Here is a 20,170-nt window from a genome sequence, read left to right as displayed (position 1 = left end):
TCACTGGCTGTGTTTCAACAGTTCGTGTTCTAAATAGCTGACATGGTTACAGATGATACTTTAGATGACACGATTTTGTCTCAAAAATCAAAAGGTAGAATTTCCACTTCCAGTCATCGCAGACCCCTGTGCTTTATGAAGTGTGAACAAAACACGAAACAGCTGTCTGCAGGCACCAGAGGAGAACAAAAAGCAAACAGAATTTGCAAGAAGGCAGTGCTTGAAGAGCCATTTTCTCCTGAGGGCTCCTGATCAGCGAGACCGGAGCGGAAAGCCGCCGGCTTCCTGGCTGGAGAGGGTGATGGGTGAAAACTGAGGGGTGCTGGAAAGTTCGGAGCTATGAACTCCCTTCAAGTGTGTGGCTGGCCTGAAATGCAGAAGGTCCCAGGGCAGGACAGAGCCAGAGGCCAAAATGGCCAACTCCAGGGGAGACCACGTTTGGAAACTAACAGAGATGCTTTCAGAGAAGACAGAGAAGTTTTTCATTTAAGCTCCCAAAGAGTCACAGCTTGGGAATAAAGGCCGGACTTTAGAAATAAGAGATTTGCACGAAGAGCCAGGACAAAGTCAAGCTTCATCTGCCCCTATAAAATGTAAAGCCCAGCCTCCACAGGTCCTCTTCCGGTAACTCAGCCGCCCAGAGAACCAAAGTCAGAACCCAGAGCCTCACTGCCAAGCGACCTGTGACGTCAGAACTGCACTAGTGAAGCCCAGACGCGGTGGGGTCAAGCGGAAGAATTCAGATTCCACCGACAGAAACAGGTCACAAGTAACTCTAGACAAGAGTTTCCAGCAGAGCGATGGGGGCTTACTTGGCCAGTCGTGTCCGACTCTTTGGGGCCTAGTGGCTGTAGCCCACCAGGCTCCTCTGTCCATGGGATTTTCCAGGCAAGAATACTGGAGCGGGTTGCCATTTCTCTCTCCAGGAGATCCTCCACACCCAGAGATCGAACCTGGGTCTCCTGTATTGCAGGCAGATTCTTTACTGACTGACCCACCAGGGAAACCCGACAGAAAAGTGCTGTATAATACCTGTGTAAAGTCTGCAGAAAAAGACAGTTGTGGTGATTGAAACCACGGAGAAGTTTAAAAACAGCTGGGGGAAATATATACACACGTATTCTGGTTTTCTGGCCCGCATGAAGAGCTGAACACACTGAAAATCACCGACTGTTCTTAGACCCATCAGAGCCCTGAGGTCTCAGGGCAAACCACTGCCCTGTTTTGGGGACAGATGGGTACAGAGAGCCACAGCCTAACCGCAGCAGCAGCCTGTACAAGAGTCAGTGCCAGGCGGGGGGCGGGTGGGACAGTCTAAAGTGCAATTGATGAATTGCTGACCTGGCTCGGTGTGAACAAGGCTGAGAGTTAAAAAATGGAAGGAGACGCCTCCTATCTTAAGGGGCTCCCAGCGCTCCTATTGGGCCCTCACAGGGAAAAGTGGGTACAGGTGGGCCAAGGGCACTCGGTCAGGCTTGCAGGCAGCTGCCCATCAGCCAGGCAGAAGTACGTTCTCCTGGGTAGAAACGACTCAAACACCACAGACGCCCCGAAGTCCACCCCGCCCCTGTCCCGAGGTGTGGACACCGCCCAAGCCTCCTCTGTGCTTACGTACTTCCACCGACACGCCTGTGGGTCGGGCTCGTTTGTCTGCTGTGACTTTCAGCTGTCTTCCTGTAACGGGGTCGTGGCAGACATCCTGCTTTGCAACCTGGTTTCTGGTTTCTCCGCGGGTCTTGGTGCTCAGGGAGCCGTCAGTTCCTTGCTTTGTTCTGTAAACTCTGGCTGGCTGTGCTGGGGCTCAGGCGCGCCGCTGGGAGTGCAGAGTCTTGGCTCTGGACCACCGTCACATCCCTTTGGTGTTTTTTTTTTGCTACACACGGTCTCTGGGCTCTTCCTGCGCCCGCTCTCCTGGGCCATCCTAACCCTCCTGGGCAAAGTCAAGGACAAGCTGGCTGTGCCGGCGCTGCACCTGCTGCAGCCCTGCAAGACCAGCTTCGGTTAAGAGGGAGGGAGTGTGCTTGCTCGGGGCCGGCCGGGAAGACAGACTTGGCTTCTGTTCATCATCCTGGCGACCCTTGTGGGGAATAAGTCAACCGGGAAATGACCACTGTCTTTTCTAAGGGCAGTGACACGGAGGCCGCTTTCTCACTGTCCCCTCCTCCCCAGTCACGCGCGCCTAGAGGGCCTCTATTGATCTCGCTTTGCCCTTCGTCAGGGCCAGTGGCCCCGCAGTTCCCGATCCCGGAACAGGGGCCGCGCTGTGCACGGCCGGCAACACTGCCAGCGATCTGAGGGGAGACGCGCGTCGTGAAGGCGTTCGGGCCTGAAGTTTTCTCTTGCCTCTCGCTCTTTTGCTGTCACTTTTCAATGTTTCCTCCTGCGTTGTCTCCTAACGGTCCTAGTTTTAGCCTTTTCTTTAAAAAATAAGTAAGTAGGCTGCACCAGGTGTTACTTGCATCATGTGGGAACCGCATTGACTGCAGTGTTCAGCTTGTGTAATCTGAGTTCCCCGACCAGGGATCGAACCCACGTCCCCAGCGTTACAAGGCAGGTTCTTAAAGGGCCATCAGGGAGGTGCCTTTAGCTGAGTTCTTCTACGTCAGTCTGTGATCTGAGCCTTGGTCAGGTCCCTTCACTCGTTCAGCGTTAGATGAAAGGACCCCGTCCTGGCCCTTTTCTCGTCATGGACAGGCTAATGTATCCGACAGCTCACATTTTGGCCCCTGGATATGTATATAATAGGGTTAGTAAGGTAGCTGCCAAACGAATGTACTTGTTGGGCAGCTCACTTGCTCAGCACTGGAGAGAGAAAAGTACAACACTCGTCCACAGAGAGCAAACGTCCTCATTGAACGGATGGTCAGTCATGGGTATTTATTTATTTCTTCAGCATCTCCAAGTGCCCAGCACCACACGGGTGACAAGTGCGTCTTTGCTTTTATCTGTGGACAGTGGTTAGTCCAGAGGGGGCCCTCAGTCTAGCCCGGGAGGCAGAGGCGGGGAGGATGGACTGGGGCCAGGGGCATGGGGCTCCCCGGGCGGGAGGGAGGGGGTGCAGACCCTCAGAGGCCTGCCGGCGGGCCGAGCAGCACCCCGGGCTCCCGGAGAGGAGGGTGGCGGTGGGGCCGGCCGGGCAGGGGGCTCTCGCTGATCAGGCTGCCCTGAGTGTGGGTCTCTCTTTGGAGGCTTCAGACGCACAGACTCTGAGCTTCCTGGGAACATTCTGTAGCACACGGAAGCTTGAAACAGACAGGAAGGCTTCTGGGAAACAGTTCAGGAAGGACAGTGAGTGACATTGGCTGCGGGGCTGGGAGGCCGGGAGCTCTGAGAGGCGACTGGTGTGGCCAACTTGGGCAGCATTTGGGTGGCTGAAAGGTCGAAGTCAGGGCGTTGGGGCTTGAGGGGGTGGGCAGCTGGCATAAACCACCTGAGGCTCTGGGTGGGGCTGAGATGTGCAGAACCCCCACCTCCAGCTTGCCCCCCCCCGCCCCGGGCTCCAGGCCAGCAGCCCCTCCTCAGGGGTCTCCCCTCGCTGTGCCCACCCCCTGCCCCCTTCTGCAGCTCAGCTGCGGGTGCGAAACCCCGGGCCCATCAGCTAGATCCGTGGCGCCTGTGAGCGGCCTCCCCCACAGGCTCGCTCCACTTGTTTCTGCAGAAACCTGCCTGTCCTCCCGAGCGGCTCAGAGCCACGAAGTAGGACGCGTGCTCAGGTTGTTGCTCCGGGAGCTTGGCGGCACCAGCTGCGGTGCCCGCGGGCTGGAAGCCACCTGGGCAGGCGTTGGCAGCGAGTAAGGCTGTTATTTACAGGGTGCCATGCAAGGGAGGGGAGCCTCAGGCCCACTGCAGCGTGGCCGCAGAGTTAAGTGTCCTTTCCAGCGATCTCTCCATCTGCGCCGGTCTTCACTGTGTCTGTGGGCTCTTCTCCGGTAGTCGGGAGCAGGCTTCTCGTGCTGTGGAGCTCAGGCTCAGCAGTCGTGGCGCACGGGTTTAGCTGCTCCGCGGCACGTGGGATCTTCCCAGATCAGGGATGGAACCCGTGACTCCTGAAGCGGCAGGCGGGTTCTTGAGCACTGCGCCGCCAGGGAAGCCCAAGTGAGTGGCCTTTGAAGGGGAAGTGGAGGGGCGGGGCTCACCCCCTTAGGGCCGGTGCCCCGGGGTCTGGGGCTGTAGCCGGCTGCCCTGGAAAACGACTCAGGACGCCTGTCAGGAAGCTGCGCCTCCAGGCACCCAGCAGCCGCTCCTCCCTGGTGAGGTGGCCGTGGCGGAGCAGGAGCAGGGCCGGGCCGGGCGGCGTCAGGGGCTCAACTGCAAACTCACCCCGGCATTCGGTTCCCACCTGGGCCTCTTCAGAACCGGGGCCCCTGCCCACCTTCCCACACCTCCCCACCTGGGACGACAGCCTTTCTCCCCTGGGACCTGTCTCCTGGGCTCCGCTCCTTCCCGTCCCGTCTCCACTCTGTAGCCAGAGCCCCCACACCACCTCAGGGTCCGTGTGACGGCGGGGTCCCCAACACCCCATCCGCTGGGCCCCCTGGGCAAAGCTGCCCTCCACACCCCACGCTCCAGGCCTGAGCATCGGTGGCACCCGGCCCCTCAACCTCAGCGTCCGCTTTTACTTCTGAATCCTGCTCCGTGAAGACCCCCCGGGTCCTGGCACAGCTGCGGGTACCACAGTGGGTGGCTGCTCCACAGTTAATGGTGTGTGGGCAAAGGGGGGCGTGGCGGTGAGCAGAGCCCCCGAGAGATGGGGGTCCCCACCCTTGCAGGGTTGTGGTCAGGAGCCAGTGCTGTGGACATGGGACCCCAGACATCATCTCAGAGGTTGGTCGCAGAGCTGGTGTCCACGGGAACCGGTGGAAACTGGAGCCCCCTGTGCCCACAGAAGCTGACCGACGGCACCACGGGATTCAAGACCAAGAACAGGTTTATTCAGGTCCAGGGTCAGTTATAAGTTTGGCTTTTGGTCACAGGCCCCAAAGGCCACTGTTCTGAGTTTACATTAAACACAAAGCCCAACATTTACAGTTTGAAAACTTAAAAAGACAGACACCAAAGCCTTTTAAAAATCTGGGTTGGCAAGTGCCTCCAGTGCGCCATCTGCAGGACAAAGGGCACGGGAGGCCGTGAGGGTCTGTGAACGTGCAGCCTCGTGCGCTTAGAATGTTTCAATGTCACCAAACCCTGTCCAAGCACCTGCTCTGAGGACACAAATGGTGCTTCTGACCGCCTCTGGCTGTGCCCCAGGGCGGGCAGCCTGCCGTCCGCAGGGACAAGGCCTGCACACGGGTCAGCCCCGGCCGGTGGCCGTCTGCGTGCCTCTCCTCAGATGCAGGTGTGCAGCCCGGACTTGGCAGCAAAACTAGCTTAAAATCATGGACCAGAGAACCCCCATCTGATAAGATTCCCATTTGGGGCCTGATTCTTCTTGGGAGCCAGAGGCTGGTCTCCTGTTCTGGGGTCTCACTGTCCCCCCCTCCAGGGCCATGAGGGCAGAGACTGCGGGCCCCCCGGGGAGGCCTGACTCCTGAGCGTCACACAGTGAAGAGAAAGGCACCTCCCCGCGGGCCCTCCGGCTGAGGCAGGGAGCCCACTGCTCCACCCTCCCCCTCAGGGAGGCCCGGGCCCTGCCCAGCAGGCTCTCGTTCTGCCTGCCAGGCGGCGGGAAACGAGCTGAAGACGCGCGGAGGTGACGGGCGTGGGGCGCGGGGCGGCCCGGGGGCGGCGGGCAGCCGCTCTCAGAGCTGGTGCAGCTTGCCACGCTCGGTCAGCAGCGTCATGGCCACAGCGTACAAGATGTAGCCCAGCACGAGGAGCAGGGCGCAGAGCAGAGGCCCCACGCAGAACAGGGAGGCCACCGAGAAGGCCAGCAGCAGCGACAGCAGCGTCCGGTAGCTGCCCAGGAAGCGCAGGCTGAGCCGCGGGCCCCGCGTGCGGCTGGCAGCGTGGCCCCGCCCCACCGGGCTCAGCAGGCGCCGGCCTGACAGCCCCGGCTCCAAGAGATGGTAGCGGCAAAAGCTGCCCAGGAAGTCAGCCCGCGAGCACAGCGCCGCCATCTGGCCTGCGAACTGGAGCAGACGCAGGCTCAGTGGGCGAGGGGCGGGCTGGCGGGGCCCTCCCCACTCACCCTGCGGCTGGGGGCTGGCGGGGCCCTCCCCACTCACCCTGCGGTTGATGGCGGACGACAGCTGGAAGAGCGCGCGGACCAGGCTGGCGATCTCGTAGCTCCGGATGGGCTGCAGCTCCCAGTCACCCTGGTACTCGACGTCGAAGCGCCGCAGCCCGCTGACGATCTGGGGACGCAGGGCGCTGAGCGCCGGGCCGCCCCGGCCCGCCCCGGCCCGCCCCGGCCCGCCCCGGCCCGCCCCGGCCCGCCCCGGCCCGCCCCGGCCCGCCCCGGCCCGCCCCGGCCCGCCCACTGCCGGTAGCGGCCCCGCCCCTAGGACCCGCCCCGCCCCGCCCACTACCGGTACTGGCCCCGCCCATGGCACCCGCCCACTCCTGGTAGCAGCCCCGCCCCGCCCCGCCCCCCAGCACCTGGTAGCGGCCCAGGGGCGTGAGGATGAGCCCGTCCTCGCCCACGATGCAGTCCGGGAGCTGCTTCTTCCCGTTCTCGTCCTGCGTCGTCCCCAGGGCAAGCGTCAGCTGGGCGAGCTGGGCCTCGCTAAGCTGCGGGGCGGGACGGACAGAGGGTCTCGTTCAAGGCCCGGGGAGCCATCCCCACCCACTCATCGCCCCGAGGGCGGGGGCGGGCGGCCGGTGTACCCGGAAGGCTTGGCACAGGTACTCCAGCGCCTTCTCCAGGTACTCGTCCGTCTTGCGGACGCTGTCCTGCCCCATCTCGTCCAGGTCGTTGCCCGCGTAGGAGCCGTTGCTGTCCGCGGGATAGAAGCCCAGCCAGGACAGGAAGGGGCGGCCGGCCGCGCCCTCCCCGCTCTGGTCTGAGAGGGACTTGGCCGTCTGCTTGGCCTGTGTGATGAGCTGCGCCAGACGCAGGACCTGCGGGCGGGCGGGCGGGGGTCAGCGTGCTCAGCTGCCTCCTGGCGCCCGCACGGTGAGTGTTTCCGGCTGAGGCGCACCTTCCAACAGACGCTGAGGCTGTCACCCGCATAAACTAGGCTCCCCCAGCCAGACGGGGAGCGGCGTGGCCGCGGACCACTCACCAGCGCCCGCACCTCGGGTCCGAACATCGGCGTGTACTTGCAGTCCTGGCCCTCCAGGCTGTACACGTGGCTCTTCACCTTGAAGGAGGCGTCGGTGACGGCCGGCGGCCATGACGAAAGGAAGCCGCCGGCGAAGGAGGGCGCTGCGAAGAGCCGGTGCTGCCGCTGCGGGACGCCGAGCTCGGGCTCCAAGAACAGCTGCTCGCCTGGAAGGCAGGACGCCAGCCTGGCTGTGGCCCCAGGCGCGGGCGGATCCCCGGGGGCCCCAGGGCCGCCAGCAGTGGGCGCGGCCCAGCGCTCCCGCTGCCCTCTGGGTGGGGCCTCACCCCGTTGGATCATCTCGGCCAGGTTGGGCTGCGCGAAGACCTTGGCCACGCGGAACACCATGAGCGCGTTCTTGGGGCTGACGAGGTCTGTGCGCAGCGCGCGGTTCAGGAAGCCCAGGAAGAGCTTGGTGTAGGCAAGCAGGTTCTCCTGCACGAAGGGCGCCCTGTGGGGGGAGAGTCAGGACTCCTCCGGGCTCTGTCTCTCGCGCCTCGAGCGGGGTGATGGCAGGGGGCAGTGCAGAGGGCTGAGGGCGGGGTCCTCATGAAGAGGCCCTCCTCTGGGCGCAGGCGCGGGGCAGGGCTGAGGGGCGCTGCCTGAGTGCGTGTGGCGGGGGGTGACGGGGACCGCCCCCACAGCACCCGGGGCGGGCTCACCATCTCTCCGACACGCCGCGGGCCTGGCAGCCGCTGCCCGGGGCCTGCCTCTCGGGCGCATATCTCCAGGGCTGCAGGTAGCTCAGCCACATCTCCAGCACCTGGCGAGACGGAGAGGCTGGCACTGGGGGAGGGGCTGGCACTGGGGGAGGGGAGGGGGGAGGGGGGAGGGGGCCCTCCCCGCAGAGGTGAGGCCGGGGGCCCACCCCCGCGGGCGGCTGGGTTCCGGTCGGGGCTGGCGGAGCGCGCCCTCCCTCGGCACGCGCGGGGCGCAGGCGGCGCGGCGGCACTCACGGCTCTGAAGGACGCGTCCAGGGGCCAGTGGCCAAAGCAGTGCTGCAGGAACAGGTACAGCTTCTGCTGGACGAGCCTTGGGATGGCGGCCCTGCGGGCACGGGGGCATCACCCAGAGCCCAGGCCGCCTGGCGGGCCCGTGGCAAGGCCTCCTGTGTGCAGCCCCCTCCTCAGAGGACACCCCAGGGGCACAGCACCCGGGCCTGGCCCACACGCTGCCGCGCTGCCTGTCCCTGCTGGCCTGAGCGCCAGCCTCGGCTCTGCCCTGCTGCCATGGGGGGGGGGGGGGGGCGAGACGGGTCTCCCTGCTGCCCCTTCCTTGCCAGGAGGGGTCAAGGGACCGCCCCCGCCCACACACACCTCTTGAACTCCTCCAGGGGGCTGGCAGCGTGGGAGTGGGCGGAAGGCGAGGCCTGCTCAGGCCGCAGGCTGTTGGAGAAGGCATGCAGGTGCTTCAGCAGCAGCCGCACGACCAGCACGTGCTCCTCCGTGGGCATGAAGGCCTCCTGGGGGCCGGGCGGGGCATCAGCTGACCCAGCAGGGTGTGCTGCTGACGCCCAGGTGGCTCCCTGCACTTGGGAGCTCTAGCGCAGCCTGTGAGCTGGGCTTCGGTCCACAAGTGCGGGCGGGCCTGAGACCACTGTGGGCTGCTCCCCCGCCCACACCCAGCCAGAGGCTTGCCCAGGATGAGCAGCGCCGAGAGGGCACAGAAGGCCGGGCCCAGGGCACGGTCGCACAGGCCGCCCCGGCACAGACTCGGCCACACAGGCCCTGGCGACCCCCAGGGCGGTGCCCCTTCTGCCTGGGCTGCCTCTGGGCCTCTACATACTAGGCCTGCAGCACACTGGAGGGACAGGGACACCGTAACGGGAATGAAAAGCACAGGGCCCCCCGGGCCTGCCCCCCATGCATCCCGACCCGAGCATTTCTGGGCCCGCTCCCGCCCTCGGCCGGCACCCGCACCGCAGCCCGTGGGTTGCCTCCTCGCTGCTCCGTCAGGCAAACCGCCTTCTTCAGTGCCTCCTGGCCTGAGGCAGTGCCCACGGGAGCCTGTGGCTGTTGCCCACGCCCTCTGCTTTCAAGACACCCACGGGCTGGCCTCCTGTTGCAGATGACCCGGCTGCTACCCCAGAAGGCCCTCCCCCTGTCCATGGCGGCCCTTCTGGAACCTTCTCTTCCTCCTCTGTGCAGCAGCCAGGCAGGAATGGAGCGTGACAGTGCATCCGTGCTCAAACTTAAGCTCAGGGCTGCAAGGCCCCACCAAGGGCAACGCTCCCTGACCGTGAGCGAGGCCCAGACTCCCTGGAGATCACATCGGGGAGCAGCGAACCTTGGGAGCCCACTGGCCTCACACTCCCATCCCGCTGCCTGCACTCCGTCCCTGGCACTCCTGCCTGAGCAGATCGCAGCCTCCACAGTCGCCACCCACGAGCCCAGAGGCGTCCTGTCCTCGGTCAGCCCCGGTGCCAGGCCTGTGCGCCGAAGGCCGCACGGCTTCCCCCACAAACCGGGGCCGAGCACGCAGCACGACCCCTGCGGGCTGGACACCTAGGGTGGCCTGGAGCTTGGCCAGGCAGCGCCGGTGACCGCAGCACAGCCAGCGGGTCCTGGGTATCACTCTCGGCCACCTGGCTGCACCCTGAATCCCAGAGGGAGGGCCTGGCTCTGCTGGGAAGGGGCCTCTGCGTCACCACAGGGTGAGGTATGGGGGGGCGGGCGGGGGACAGAACGCGCGCGGCCAGTACTTGGTGGGCGTGGAGAGCCTGGAGGCTGGGGTGGGCGGGGCTGTGGAGGGCGGTGCAGATGCTGAGCCGGTAGTGCAGGACCTCCAGCTGGGCACGGAGAAGCCGGCGGGCGGGGAGGGAGAGAGAGAGAGACAGTGAGAAGGAGCCCTGGAGCCACAACAGACAACAACAGCAACAGCACGTCAGGGAGAGCCTGCACCATGCACCAGGCCCCGCGGCCCCGGGCCGGGCACCAGGCCCCACTCGGCCCCGGCGGCAGAGACAGGCCCCAGGGTCCCTGGGGCTCCGCAGTCCACCTGCCCCCCGCGCCGCGGCAGCTTGTATGTCTGTGGCCTGGACACGCCGCTGTCACCAGGGCCCACAGGGCCAGGCCCGAAACATAAACATGAGAAGCCAGTTCTAGACAGGGGCCTCTCCGCCCAGAAGAGAAGAATCCGCAGTTTACGGGACTTCCTGGGCTGTTCCAAAGAGATTCATCAGCGCATAACGGGATCAATTCCCGGTCAATTCCCAGGTGTTGTGACACTGATGGGAGCCCCAACCTGGAAGCTGTCTGCACAGGCTGGTTCCCAGAGGGGCTCCAGGCAGCATACCGCCCACCAGGCCCATCCTGGACTCCCACCTGGAGACCAGCCCCGAACTCGCCAGGCCCGCAGACACACAGCCTCCCATCAGTCCTGCGGCCATGGCCACACACACCCAGAGGCCTGGATCCGAGCGAGGGGCAGCGAGGCTGGCCCACTGTCCCGGACCCTTGCCTATCCCCCGTGGCAGCCAGAGCCGCCCGGCACGTGGCCTGCCCGCGGGGGCCTGCCCCTTGGGTCCCATGCTTCACCCAGCGGACATGCCAGACGCCGGGAGACGACCTGGCCGCGCTCTCAGCAAGGAGCTGGGGAGCCTGGGGACCCCGCGGGCCCACAGCCTGCAGGAGCTCCAGAATAGCGACCCCAGGGCCTCTGCGGCTGGCTTTCCACACAGCCTGCCTCCTCCCGTGTTATTTTCCTGCCCCAACAGATGGCAAAGGGCAGAACGTTTCTGGGCAGCTGGCTGGGCCTTCCCACTGCCCCCAGCCCCAGTGCCCGGGTGGAGGGCTAGGCCCCCAGCTGACAGGCGGCCTGGAGCCACGGCTGAAGACTGATGTGGGAGGCTCCCGGGCTCCTGGGCCAGGTGCGCAGCACCCGGCAGAAGCAGGCGGGGCGGGCGGTGGATGGGAGGCCCAGGGTGGAGCCTGCCCCACTCGGCCCTCCTGCTCCTGGGGCACCGTAGAGCAAACCCCCGGGGACGGCAGAGGCCGCGGGGCTGGGGGCCCGAGGACCGCGGCCTGCAGCAAGGGCAGGGCCTGTGGAGCGCCATGCGGCCCGCCTGCCGCAGCAGAGCCCTCCGTCCCTGACCCGCCTGGGGGCCGCAGGCCTCCGCACACACAGGCGGCCCGGCAAGGGAGGGGGCCGCCCCGGGAGAGCGGGGTGCAAGCCCGGCACTCCGCACAAGCCGCCTGCCGCCCAGCGCCTGGGGAGGCGAGCCCACAGCCCGCCCTGAAACCGGAGCGCAGCGCGAGCAGGAGCAGCAGCACAGACCTTGGCGTGAGGGGCCTGCATCTGCTGGTACATCTCCAGAGAGTAGTGATGGAGCCACATTTCCACAAACACCTGCAAGAGAGCACGGGCCGGTCAGCAGGTGCCCGGCGAGGGCTCCAGACCACTCGGCAAGGGAACGAACAAGCTTTCCACCAAGGCTGCCGGGAGAGCAGGGCGCCACTGCACACGGCGCAGTCAGACCCTCACTCAACCCGTAAACGAGCAACAACGCACAGTGGATCAAAGACCCGAAACGGGGTGGAACCGCAGCGCTCCGCGTCCCACAGCGCTGGGCTCGACGCTGACTTCCTACGTGGGACTCCAGCAGCTCAGGCAGCAGAGGGGGGAATTGGGCTGCACGGAAACTGAAAGCTCTCCTGGGACTTCCTTGGGGCCCCTGCCAGCGCGAGGGACACAGGCCCAGTCCCTGGTCCGGGAGGACCCCACGTACCGTGGGGCACCTGAGCCACGCGCGCCGAGAGCCGGCTCCCCCGCGGCCCCCAAAGCCGGGCAGCGGCCCCGCGGCCAGCAACGAGGGCCAGGCACGGCCAGTGAAGGGAACTTCAGTAAGCACTAATTAAAAACTATCTTCTGTGCGTCAAAAGATACGATGCGCAGACTAAAACAGCAGTTCACAGAACGGGGAAAAGGCTGGCCAACCGTGTCTCAGGAAAGTTAACAACTCAGCTTATACAGAGACCGCGGGGAAGCTAGGAACAACAAAAACGCCAACTCAAAACCCGGCAAAGGCCTCGAGCAGACAGCCCTCCCAGGCTCACACATGCCCAATAAGGGTGAGAAAGGCCCGACAGGCCGGTCACCACCACTAGGACACAGCAGTCAGGACCCAGAGCGCCCGAGCGTCCCGAGGACGCGCGGCAAGTGGGGTCCGCGTGCCCCGCCGGGGGCGAGGACAGACGGCCCCGCCTCCGTGGAGAGCAGCACGGCAGGCCTCAACAGCCCCGTAAAGGGCCAGGCTCAGGACAGCCACAGCAGCCAAGAGTGGGGGCAGCCCACGTGTCCGTCAGAGGGACAGACACGCAGCACGCGTGCAGCAGGACCGCGCTGGCTTCAGAGGGAGGGGCGCTCTCAGCCACTACGCAGACGAGCCTGCGGCACCTGCTAAGGGAAGCGAGGCCAGTGAGCCAGAGGCGCTGCTGAGGCCCAAGAGGCACCGGCAGGGGGCCCGTCACGGAGCCAAGCGGGACGTGGGTGCGGGGCTGGTGGCACGCGGAGGGACTGCTGTCTGATGACAGACGCTGGGTCTCATGGGTGGAAGGTTCTGGAAACTCGTTACGACACAGTAAACACCCTAACGCTCTGTGACTGTTGCCTTAAAACATTTCAGACTTACGCTCTATGTTACGGGTTTCACCATGTTCCAAAAAACCCCAGAACCCCACTGCGGCCACACTCCAGGTTCTGAGCAAGCCGGCTGTGGTGACGCCCGCAGGCTCTCTGGGGCTGGCTCAGGGCACAGGCGCGGGGCTGTGTGACACCCACACAGGGGCCCTGCAGGGAGGGGCGGGCCTGCTGACCAAGGGCAGGCCCCGTGCCTCAGCACCCGAGACACGCGGGGGGCCAGAGGCGGGGGGCCCAGCCACGAGAATGGAGGCCGGAGAGCCCCCGTGGCACCAGGAGAGGAGGCTGGAGCTCCACGGAAGGAGCAGGGAAAACTGCCAGCGCCACAGGTGACAGTGGGCAGACGCCGTCCCGGCGGCAACGCTCCCCGCCAGGCGCAGCCTCCTGGCTCTGCCTGTGGGGTGGGCGGCGCCCGGCACCGGACCAGCTCCTGCAGACGGCTGTGCTCACCTGGAGCAGCGTCTCCGACCGCCAGATCTCGTGGGAGGCGGGGTCCGCATTCACCGACGTCTGGTGGGAGACGTGCCGCTTCAGGAGGCTGGTGTGGTGCAAGCCGTAGGATGCGAAGGGCATGGCCGGCGTCCTGGGGACAGGCAGACAGAAAGCACATCGGGGGACAGGGGACGGGCCACCCGGGGGCAGGGGTAGGCCCAGCCGAGCTGCTGTGCATGAATACAGGGGAGGAGGCTGCCTTCAGGGCCGCACCGAGGAGCGAGGCGGGAAGACGGGAGGAGCGTCAGCTGGCACTGCCCATCCACAACGGGCCCGGCCGAGGACTGCAAGGGACGCAGATGCCACCCACAAGGTCCCCCAGGTCCGTTACTTGAGACCCAGGCACTTATTCACCTTCCCCAGAGGAGGGCCGCGTCATCCCTCAGCCCAGCCAGCGTCTGACCGCAGGGGACACAGCCACGAGCGGGAGGCAGGGGGCTGGTGAAGCCCGAGGGGGCTGTGGAGCCGGGCTGGAGGGCCCTGCTCTGCAGAAAGGCCGAGGAGACCACGGCTTTCAGAAAACACTCAAGAGTTAAGGCGTGACAGCCACGTGTCTTGTAACTTGTTCAAATAGCTCAGGAAAACACACACAGATTCACAGAATAAAACAACTTGGAAATCAGGCAGGTGAAGGGCCTATGAAAGAACACCTAGCAGCTTGTAAAGCCTGAAATCATACCTTAGAAGGAGCAAGCCAAAGCCGGCCCAGCTGAAGCCTGTCTGGGGCTGTGAATGCCCCCCCAGCCCCCGCTCCACACTCCCCACTCGTCCTGTCCTGTCCTCGGGGCCCCTGCCGCTTGAGCGCAGGGTGACTCGGCACGTGCCAGTGGATGGGGGGGTGCGGGGGGGCTCCGCAGGCGCGCCCCCCCATTCTTCACAGCCAGGACCATCGGCCGTCCCCAGGTCCGAGTCCCTCGCCAGCTGCTCACCGCCTGGCCTGGGCTCGTGTGCCCCATGGGGAGAGGGCAGCCAAAGGCGGAACACAGCCTGGGCCCGTTCCCAAGGCCAAAGAACCTGCCGCTTCAGAGAAGCCCGGGCCAGGGCGGCTGGGCCGTGGAGCCTCAGGCCGCAAGAACGTGGACAAGGCTGAGCACTCGGCACGCAGGGCAACACCACCATCCCAAGGGCAACGCACCGCCAGGAGGAAGGGGCACCTCGGGCACGGGCCGGAAGCCTCACCTGGGAGCCGGCGAGGGGCTGGGCCCCCCCGGGCTGGAGAGCGGGGGCAGCACGCTGCCTTCCGTGGGCAGGAACCACGCCAGGTACCTATCCACCAGGATGAAGTAGGCGCAGTCGGAGGTGCGGACATGGAGGGCCCCGGGGGGCGGCTGCAAGCAGAGCGCCATGATCGCGGCCGCGGACTCCGCCCCCGGCAGCTGCCCCTGCCTGGAAGGCACCCTTGTGGGAAGCCCCCTGGACCAGCACTCGGGGCGCCCACCTGCCCCAGCCCGTCACCCTCGCTCGGGGAGCGCAGCCTGAAGGGCGGAAGCTGCGGGCACAGGGGGGACGGGAGGCGGCCAGCTCAGCCTGGCTGGACAGGAGCCCTGGGCACCCCCGCCCCACCCGCAGGCGGCTTCAGCCCTCCTCACCTTCTGAGCGATTAGGCTCCAAGCAAAGAAGAACACGTAGTACTCGAAGGGGCCTGCGGGCTGCGTCAGGGGGCAAACGGCAGGGCGGCGCGCCCCCCGCCCTGCGCCGGCTCCCCCACCCTGCCTCCCACGGCTGGCAAAGGATACTGAGGGCCAGGTACAGGCCGAGGCCCCCGGTGGGGGGCAGCTGCACCTTGTTGTGGTACAGGGGGCTGTCGGGAAGCACACGCTCCTGGATGGACGCCTTCACAGGCCCCTGCAGACACAGGGGCGGCCTGGGGAGGCTGCGGTGGAGCCCAGCCCTGACCCTGCCCGGGGAACCTCGCTGTCCCCTGCCCGTCGCGCGCTCCCCCCACGTCCCCACCAGGCCTGCCGCAGCAGGGCGCATCTTGGCCCAGCCAGGCACACGATGGATCCCATCTGTTGTGCTTCTGAGCCCCGTGAGCAAGCCCGCCTTTAACTTGCCCACAGAACTGCAGACTCAGTAAACGAAGCCTGTAGGCACAGGCCCTGGCACTCAGCTGGAGGCCACTGGGCCTTCCCACCGCGAGGTTCAGACCACCTCTGGGAAAACAGTAACTGGTGAAGTTCCAACGTGCGGTGCCTCCTGGGCCAGACGCCAGGGTGCTCTGGCCACCGTCCCACCCTGCAGGCCCGTCTGCTGCCGGCACCATGACCACGAGCCCACCTCCACCACCGTGGCTTACTTACGGGCAGGTAGGAGACAGGAAAATCAAACTTATAGTCTTCGGCCTGAAGCTTATACACCAGTTTCATCATTGGGCCTCTGAACGCAAACGACAGAAGCTGGCAAGTGAACGGCGAGCCAGACGGGACTCCCAGAGCCCTCTGGCCCCGCGTGGGCGAGGCCACCTACCCAGGGTCCAGGAACTCCAAGGCCACACTGTGCTCCACGGGGCTCACACGGCCCTGCAGCCAGCGCAGGCTCCACCCGGGCAGGACGCCATCCAGGCTGCCGAAGATGCTCTCGACCAGCCACGGGAAGACGCTCTGCAGCTCCTGCAGCGGCGGGCGCTCAGAGCAGACCCTCCAGGCGGCCCCGCCCGCCTCCCCGCCAGGCCTGTACCCAGGGCCTGCTCCCCGGCCCAGGGCAGCCGTGGTGATGTGGCCGCTGCGTGTCTGGCTCTAGCCGGCACGGCGCACCTCTGTGCTGGACGCGGCTTGGGCAGGCGCGGGGAGGGACGCCAGGCCTCCATCTGCCCCGCGCTGGCAGCGCCGCCCATGTGACAACCATGACCGCCTCCAGACACGGCCAAAGGCGCCTGTGGGCCCGCAGCTGAGAAACCCCAACCTACGTGCCCTCGTGCTTACACATCACAGACCTGAGTTACACCCGGGGTCAGGCCTCCGCAGGGAGCGCTCGGAGGTGCGAGGGGGGCTTGCGGACCCTCCTCTGGGAGCATGTGGGACACGTCCCCATAAAACACAGACTGCGGAGCCTTACCTTTGCTGGAAAGTCCTCGATGACTTTAACCAAGTCTTGGCAGCGCTGCGCAAAGGGCTTGTTTATAGAGTCGGCTTTCAGGCTGGCCTAGGAGACGGAGCCAACCAGAACACGGTGAGCACCCTGCTGGGAGTCAGCCCGGAAGTCCAAGTGACAGGCGGGAATCGGACACAGAAGACGCGCGCCATTCCGACCGGAGAGAAGACGGTCAGCGGGAAAGGCCAGGCTTCACCCGGGGAACGCAAGGCCCCGGCCGTCTCCACACAAGGGTGGGGTCCACTGCATATCGGCCAGCGGCGAGACCCCGCTGTGCAGGCTGGGGCTGGATCTGCTGGCTTTCGAGCAGCACCAGGAAGACCCTGCTCCCAGGTCAACATCCACAGGAAAGCCAAGGCCTGGCACCCCAGCAGAGCAGGGGACTTCCGACTGTCACCAACAGCAGTAAGCGGATGAGAACACCTCGCCTTCATGTAAGGATTTACGAGACGTGAAGATGCAGGCGTCCATTCTTCACCCTTTCCCGCCCTAACCAGGAAAACCGGGGAACGGACATTTCTACGACCCCCTCTTGGAAATGAGAAAACTGGGGCTCAGTGGCTGCATAAACCAGCACACACCAGAAGAGGCCAGACTCGCCCCCAAAAGCAGGCGCTCCTGAGTTCTCCAGCCCCTCTGCTACAGAACCCCTGTCCTGTGGGCCCTCGGCGGGCAGCGGACACTTACCAACAGGAAGCTGGGCTGCTGCAGGTGGGGGAATGCCATGGCAGCCTGCCTCGCAGGGTCCGGAGCGGCCGTCTTAGGGGGCCACTGCAGGGACAGAGACAGAACCTCAACGACGAGGTTATCGCAGCACTTCACAGAGCTCAAGCAAGGCCCAGGCTCTGCAGAGCGCTGCGCACGTGCAGTCCAGTGGCCAGCTCCAGAGCCAGGACCGTGGGGCGAGCCTGTGGTAAAGCAGGGCGCCGGCCACGTGCCAGGCCTGGTTCTGGCGGCTCAGCATCCGTTCCTCATTTACTCCTCGGGCCAGGCAGGCAGGATTCTAAGGCCAGCCCTGCCAGAGTCTCGTCTCCGGTTGTTCAAATGCTCTTTGAAAGGGGTTTTACAGACAGGTTAAAGTCTCAAGTGTGAGAGCCGTTAAGATTCAGAGTAGTCCTGGCTACCAGGCAGCAAGGAAATGGGGACCTTGGTTCCACCCTGCAAAGAGCCGGACCCGCCGGCAACCTGCGTAACCCTGGAAGCAGGTTCTTCCTGCGCCTCCAGATGAGAACAGAGCCGGCCAGCACCTTGAGGTCAGTCTTGAGACGCCCTCCACTGAGCCAGCTGGGCTGTGTCCTCAAACACAGCCATGAGGTGCCAGTGGGTGCAGTTTTAAGCTGCGAAGCCTGCTAAGCAAGGACAGAAGGCGCATCCTCACGGCGACCTGTGGGGCAAGGCGAACGCTGAGGGAAATGGAGGCACAGCCGGGACGGAGACCCACACGCCTCCTCAGGGCTCTCTAGAGAAAGGCGGGCGCACCTGCTCTATCCTACCTGCACCCTCTGCGAAGGGAGCGGGGAGGGGACGAGCACGCTTCGCCAGCAGAGCCTCTGATGCCACTAGAAACTCAGGGGCAGCTCTCCAGACTCCCCCTCCCTGTGCCTGCGGGGCAGAACCCAGAAACACGCAGACCCAGCAGAGCCAGAGGCTCCGCGCCCTCGACGGCACTCCGGGCACAGCTCTGCCCACGGCCGAGCAACAATGCTGAGGGGGCAGCTGGCGGGCAGACCTCTGCGTGCGTGGAGAGGCCAGGCGGGCATCTCTGCCACTGGGCATTACAAACACCTCCCCGAGACCAAGCGTGCTGGACCCCCGCCCCCGGCACATGGCCCCCAGCCCTGTCTGTAGGAAAGCTGAAGTCTGCCTGGCACCCCTGTGTCACAGAACACCCGGCACAAGCAGCTGATGGTTGGGACAGTCTGATGCGCACTCCTGAGTTGTTTACAGACGCTCCAACTGCCAGCAGAAGGGAAGAGCCAGCTGTGCGATGCCATGACAAAAGGCGCTCCATCCACAGGCAGCAGTTCTGAGAGCCGGCCTCGAGACAACGGGTCAGACGCTGCTGTCCATGACAGCCTACGTCTCTGTGGGCATCGAAATAACTGTAGCTTGCTCTGCCTGTATATGTCGACAGGCACAAACTGTCAGCAAGAAGATGCTCCAGACTCACGCCTGCATCTTCCACCCAAGGAACACAGTGTCCTAGGTCCACAGAAGCAGTTTCGGAAGACAGGCTTTTGCCCCGAGTCCCGCAGAAACGGAGTACTGGCCGGGGGATCTGTAACCAGGCCCTTTGCCCTTTCCTGTATGCCCATTTCTGCCCTGCTCAGACCTTGTAGAAATGAGGTAATCTGGTGGCATGCAACCTAACTCCTGACTCAGGGTCTACTGAATGCCCACAAAACCCTGCCTAACTTGTTGACTCTTTTCCTAGACTAAAAAAGAGTAGGAATGAAAAAGAATGACCAGCTCTCTGCCCCCAGGCTCCCTCCTGGCAATCCTGCAGATTAGCAGGCAAGACAACAGCCGAAAAACGACCAGGAGGAGACCGCCAGCCTGCACGAGATGGAAAGTGACGCAGAGCCTGACGTCCTGCCACAACGATTCTGAGATTCTTTCCCCTTATCCCTTTAAAAACTCACTGCGGAGCATAATCTTCAGAGTCGGCTCTGGAACACCAGTCTGCCTTCTCGAGCTTTCTGATTAAAACAACCTTTCTTTTCTCTTGACACTTGCCTTTGGAGTATCCGCTATCGAGCTGTGAGTAGCCAAATTTCGGTCCAGCAACACGGAGTCTGCTCAACTCCTAATTAAACTAAATATTGGCTTCAGTTTTAAGGATGACTTTAAACGCTCAATCCTGAACCAAGCGGTCCAGAGAACAGCGTGCACTATTCAGAAAAGATCAAAGCGGCATAAACCCTGCACTGCGGGCCCGGGGCAGAGCTTCAGAGACGATGAGGTGAAAGCTGCCCCTTCCTTGGAGAAAGCGGGCAGCGGCAGCGGCTGAGTGAGCCCGAGGCGCCCAACCGCGGAATTTCGGGGAGAGGGCAGCGTCCCGATTCTCCTGCCGCGCCGCCTGCTCTGGGACCCAGCCTCCGCTTCACCCCGCCACCTCCACACCCGCTGCCGTCAGGAGCGCCTTCCGACCCGGCTTCGAGGTCCCTCCTGGAGCCGCAGCCTCGGCGGCGCCCATCTCGTCGGGGCCTTCCTCCGGCCGCGCAGCGAGCAAGACGCCCTCCCGTCTGCGGCTCGCCACCTCCCGGCGACCCTCGGAAGCCGAGGCTCCGCACGGCCAGCACACCCGGGGCGGGGAAGGGCGTCGGGCCGAGACCCACCCCCGCCCCCCACAGCGCTCGCCGGGGAGCCCCAGGCTGTCGGTCCCCCACCGCGCGCAGGAACGTTAACCGGGCGCCCGCCTGGGCGAGGCCCGTGAGGCGCGCGGGAAGGCGGCGGGAGGGCGCGGCGCTCGACGCCCTGGTCCGATGCCCGGGGCTCGCCTGGGAACGGAGCCGACTTCTGTGGAGGTTTGAGGCGGCTGCCGGGACGCTGGTCCCGACCGCGCGCGACTCCCACCACTCACCCGAGGAACCCGCAGCTTCAGGGACGGAGGCCACCATTCGGCGACTAGGCGCCGAAATGTCGTCATCAAGCTGCGCGCGTCGCGTCCCCGGGCGGGCGCGGTGAAAAGCGCGGGCGCAAAGCAAGCCCCACCCCTCACTCCCGCCCCGCGGGTTTATGGGAGGCCC

At 64.9% G+C, this 20,170-nt stretch overlaps 1 protein-coding gene across 3 annotated transcripts; it reads right to left on the bottom strand.

Annotated features, from left to right (window-relative positions):
- Positions 1-4,951: 4,951 nt before the first annotated feature.
- Positions 4,952-20,070, bottom strand: SMPD4 (sphingomyelin phosphodiesterase 4). Of its 3 annotated transcripts, none has more exons than XM_068989500.1 (20): positions 20,005-20,070; positions 17,109-17,192; positions 16,386-16,472; positions 15,798-15,940; positions 15,632-15,707; positions 15,068-15,176; positions 14,921-14,973; positions 14,511-14,659; positions 13,290-13,422; positions 11,478-11,549; positions 9,904-9,990; positions 8,519-8,664; positions 8,159-8,249; positions 7,865-7,965; positions 7,490-7,653; positions 7,164-7,369; positions 6,766-6,999; positions 6,538-6,669; positions 6,165-6,293; positions 4,952-6,068 (listed from the first exon to the last, which is right to left on the bottom strand). In XM_068989500.1, the coding sequence occupies exons 1-20, from the start codon at positions 20,068-20,070 to the stop codon at positions 5,739-5,741; spliced, it is 2,592 nt and encodes an 863-aa protein (XP_068845601.1). In that variant the 3' UTR covers positions 4,952-5,738. The 3 variants fall into 3 exon arrangements, with proteins under 3 accessions (XP_068845601.1, XP_068845602.1, XP_068845603.1); XM_068989501.1 differs by having other exon boundaries at positions 15,068-15,164; XM_068989502.1 differs by lacking the exons at positions 14,921-14,973; positions 15,068-15,176.
- Between the last annotated feature and the right edge of the window lie 100 nt (positions 20,071-20,170).

Source organism: Capricornis sumatraensis, chromosome 17 (genome assembly GCF_032405125.1).
Source record: "Capricornis sumatraensis isolate serow.1 chromosome 17, serow.2, whole genome shotgun sequence".
NCBI classification, from domain to species: Eukaryota; Metazoa; Chordata; class Mammalia; order Artiodactyla; family Bovidae; genus Capricornis; species Capricornis sumatraensis.
The sequence above is the reverse complement of the archived record's forward strand: the minus strand, read 5'-3'. Positions and strand labels throughout refer to the sequence as shown.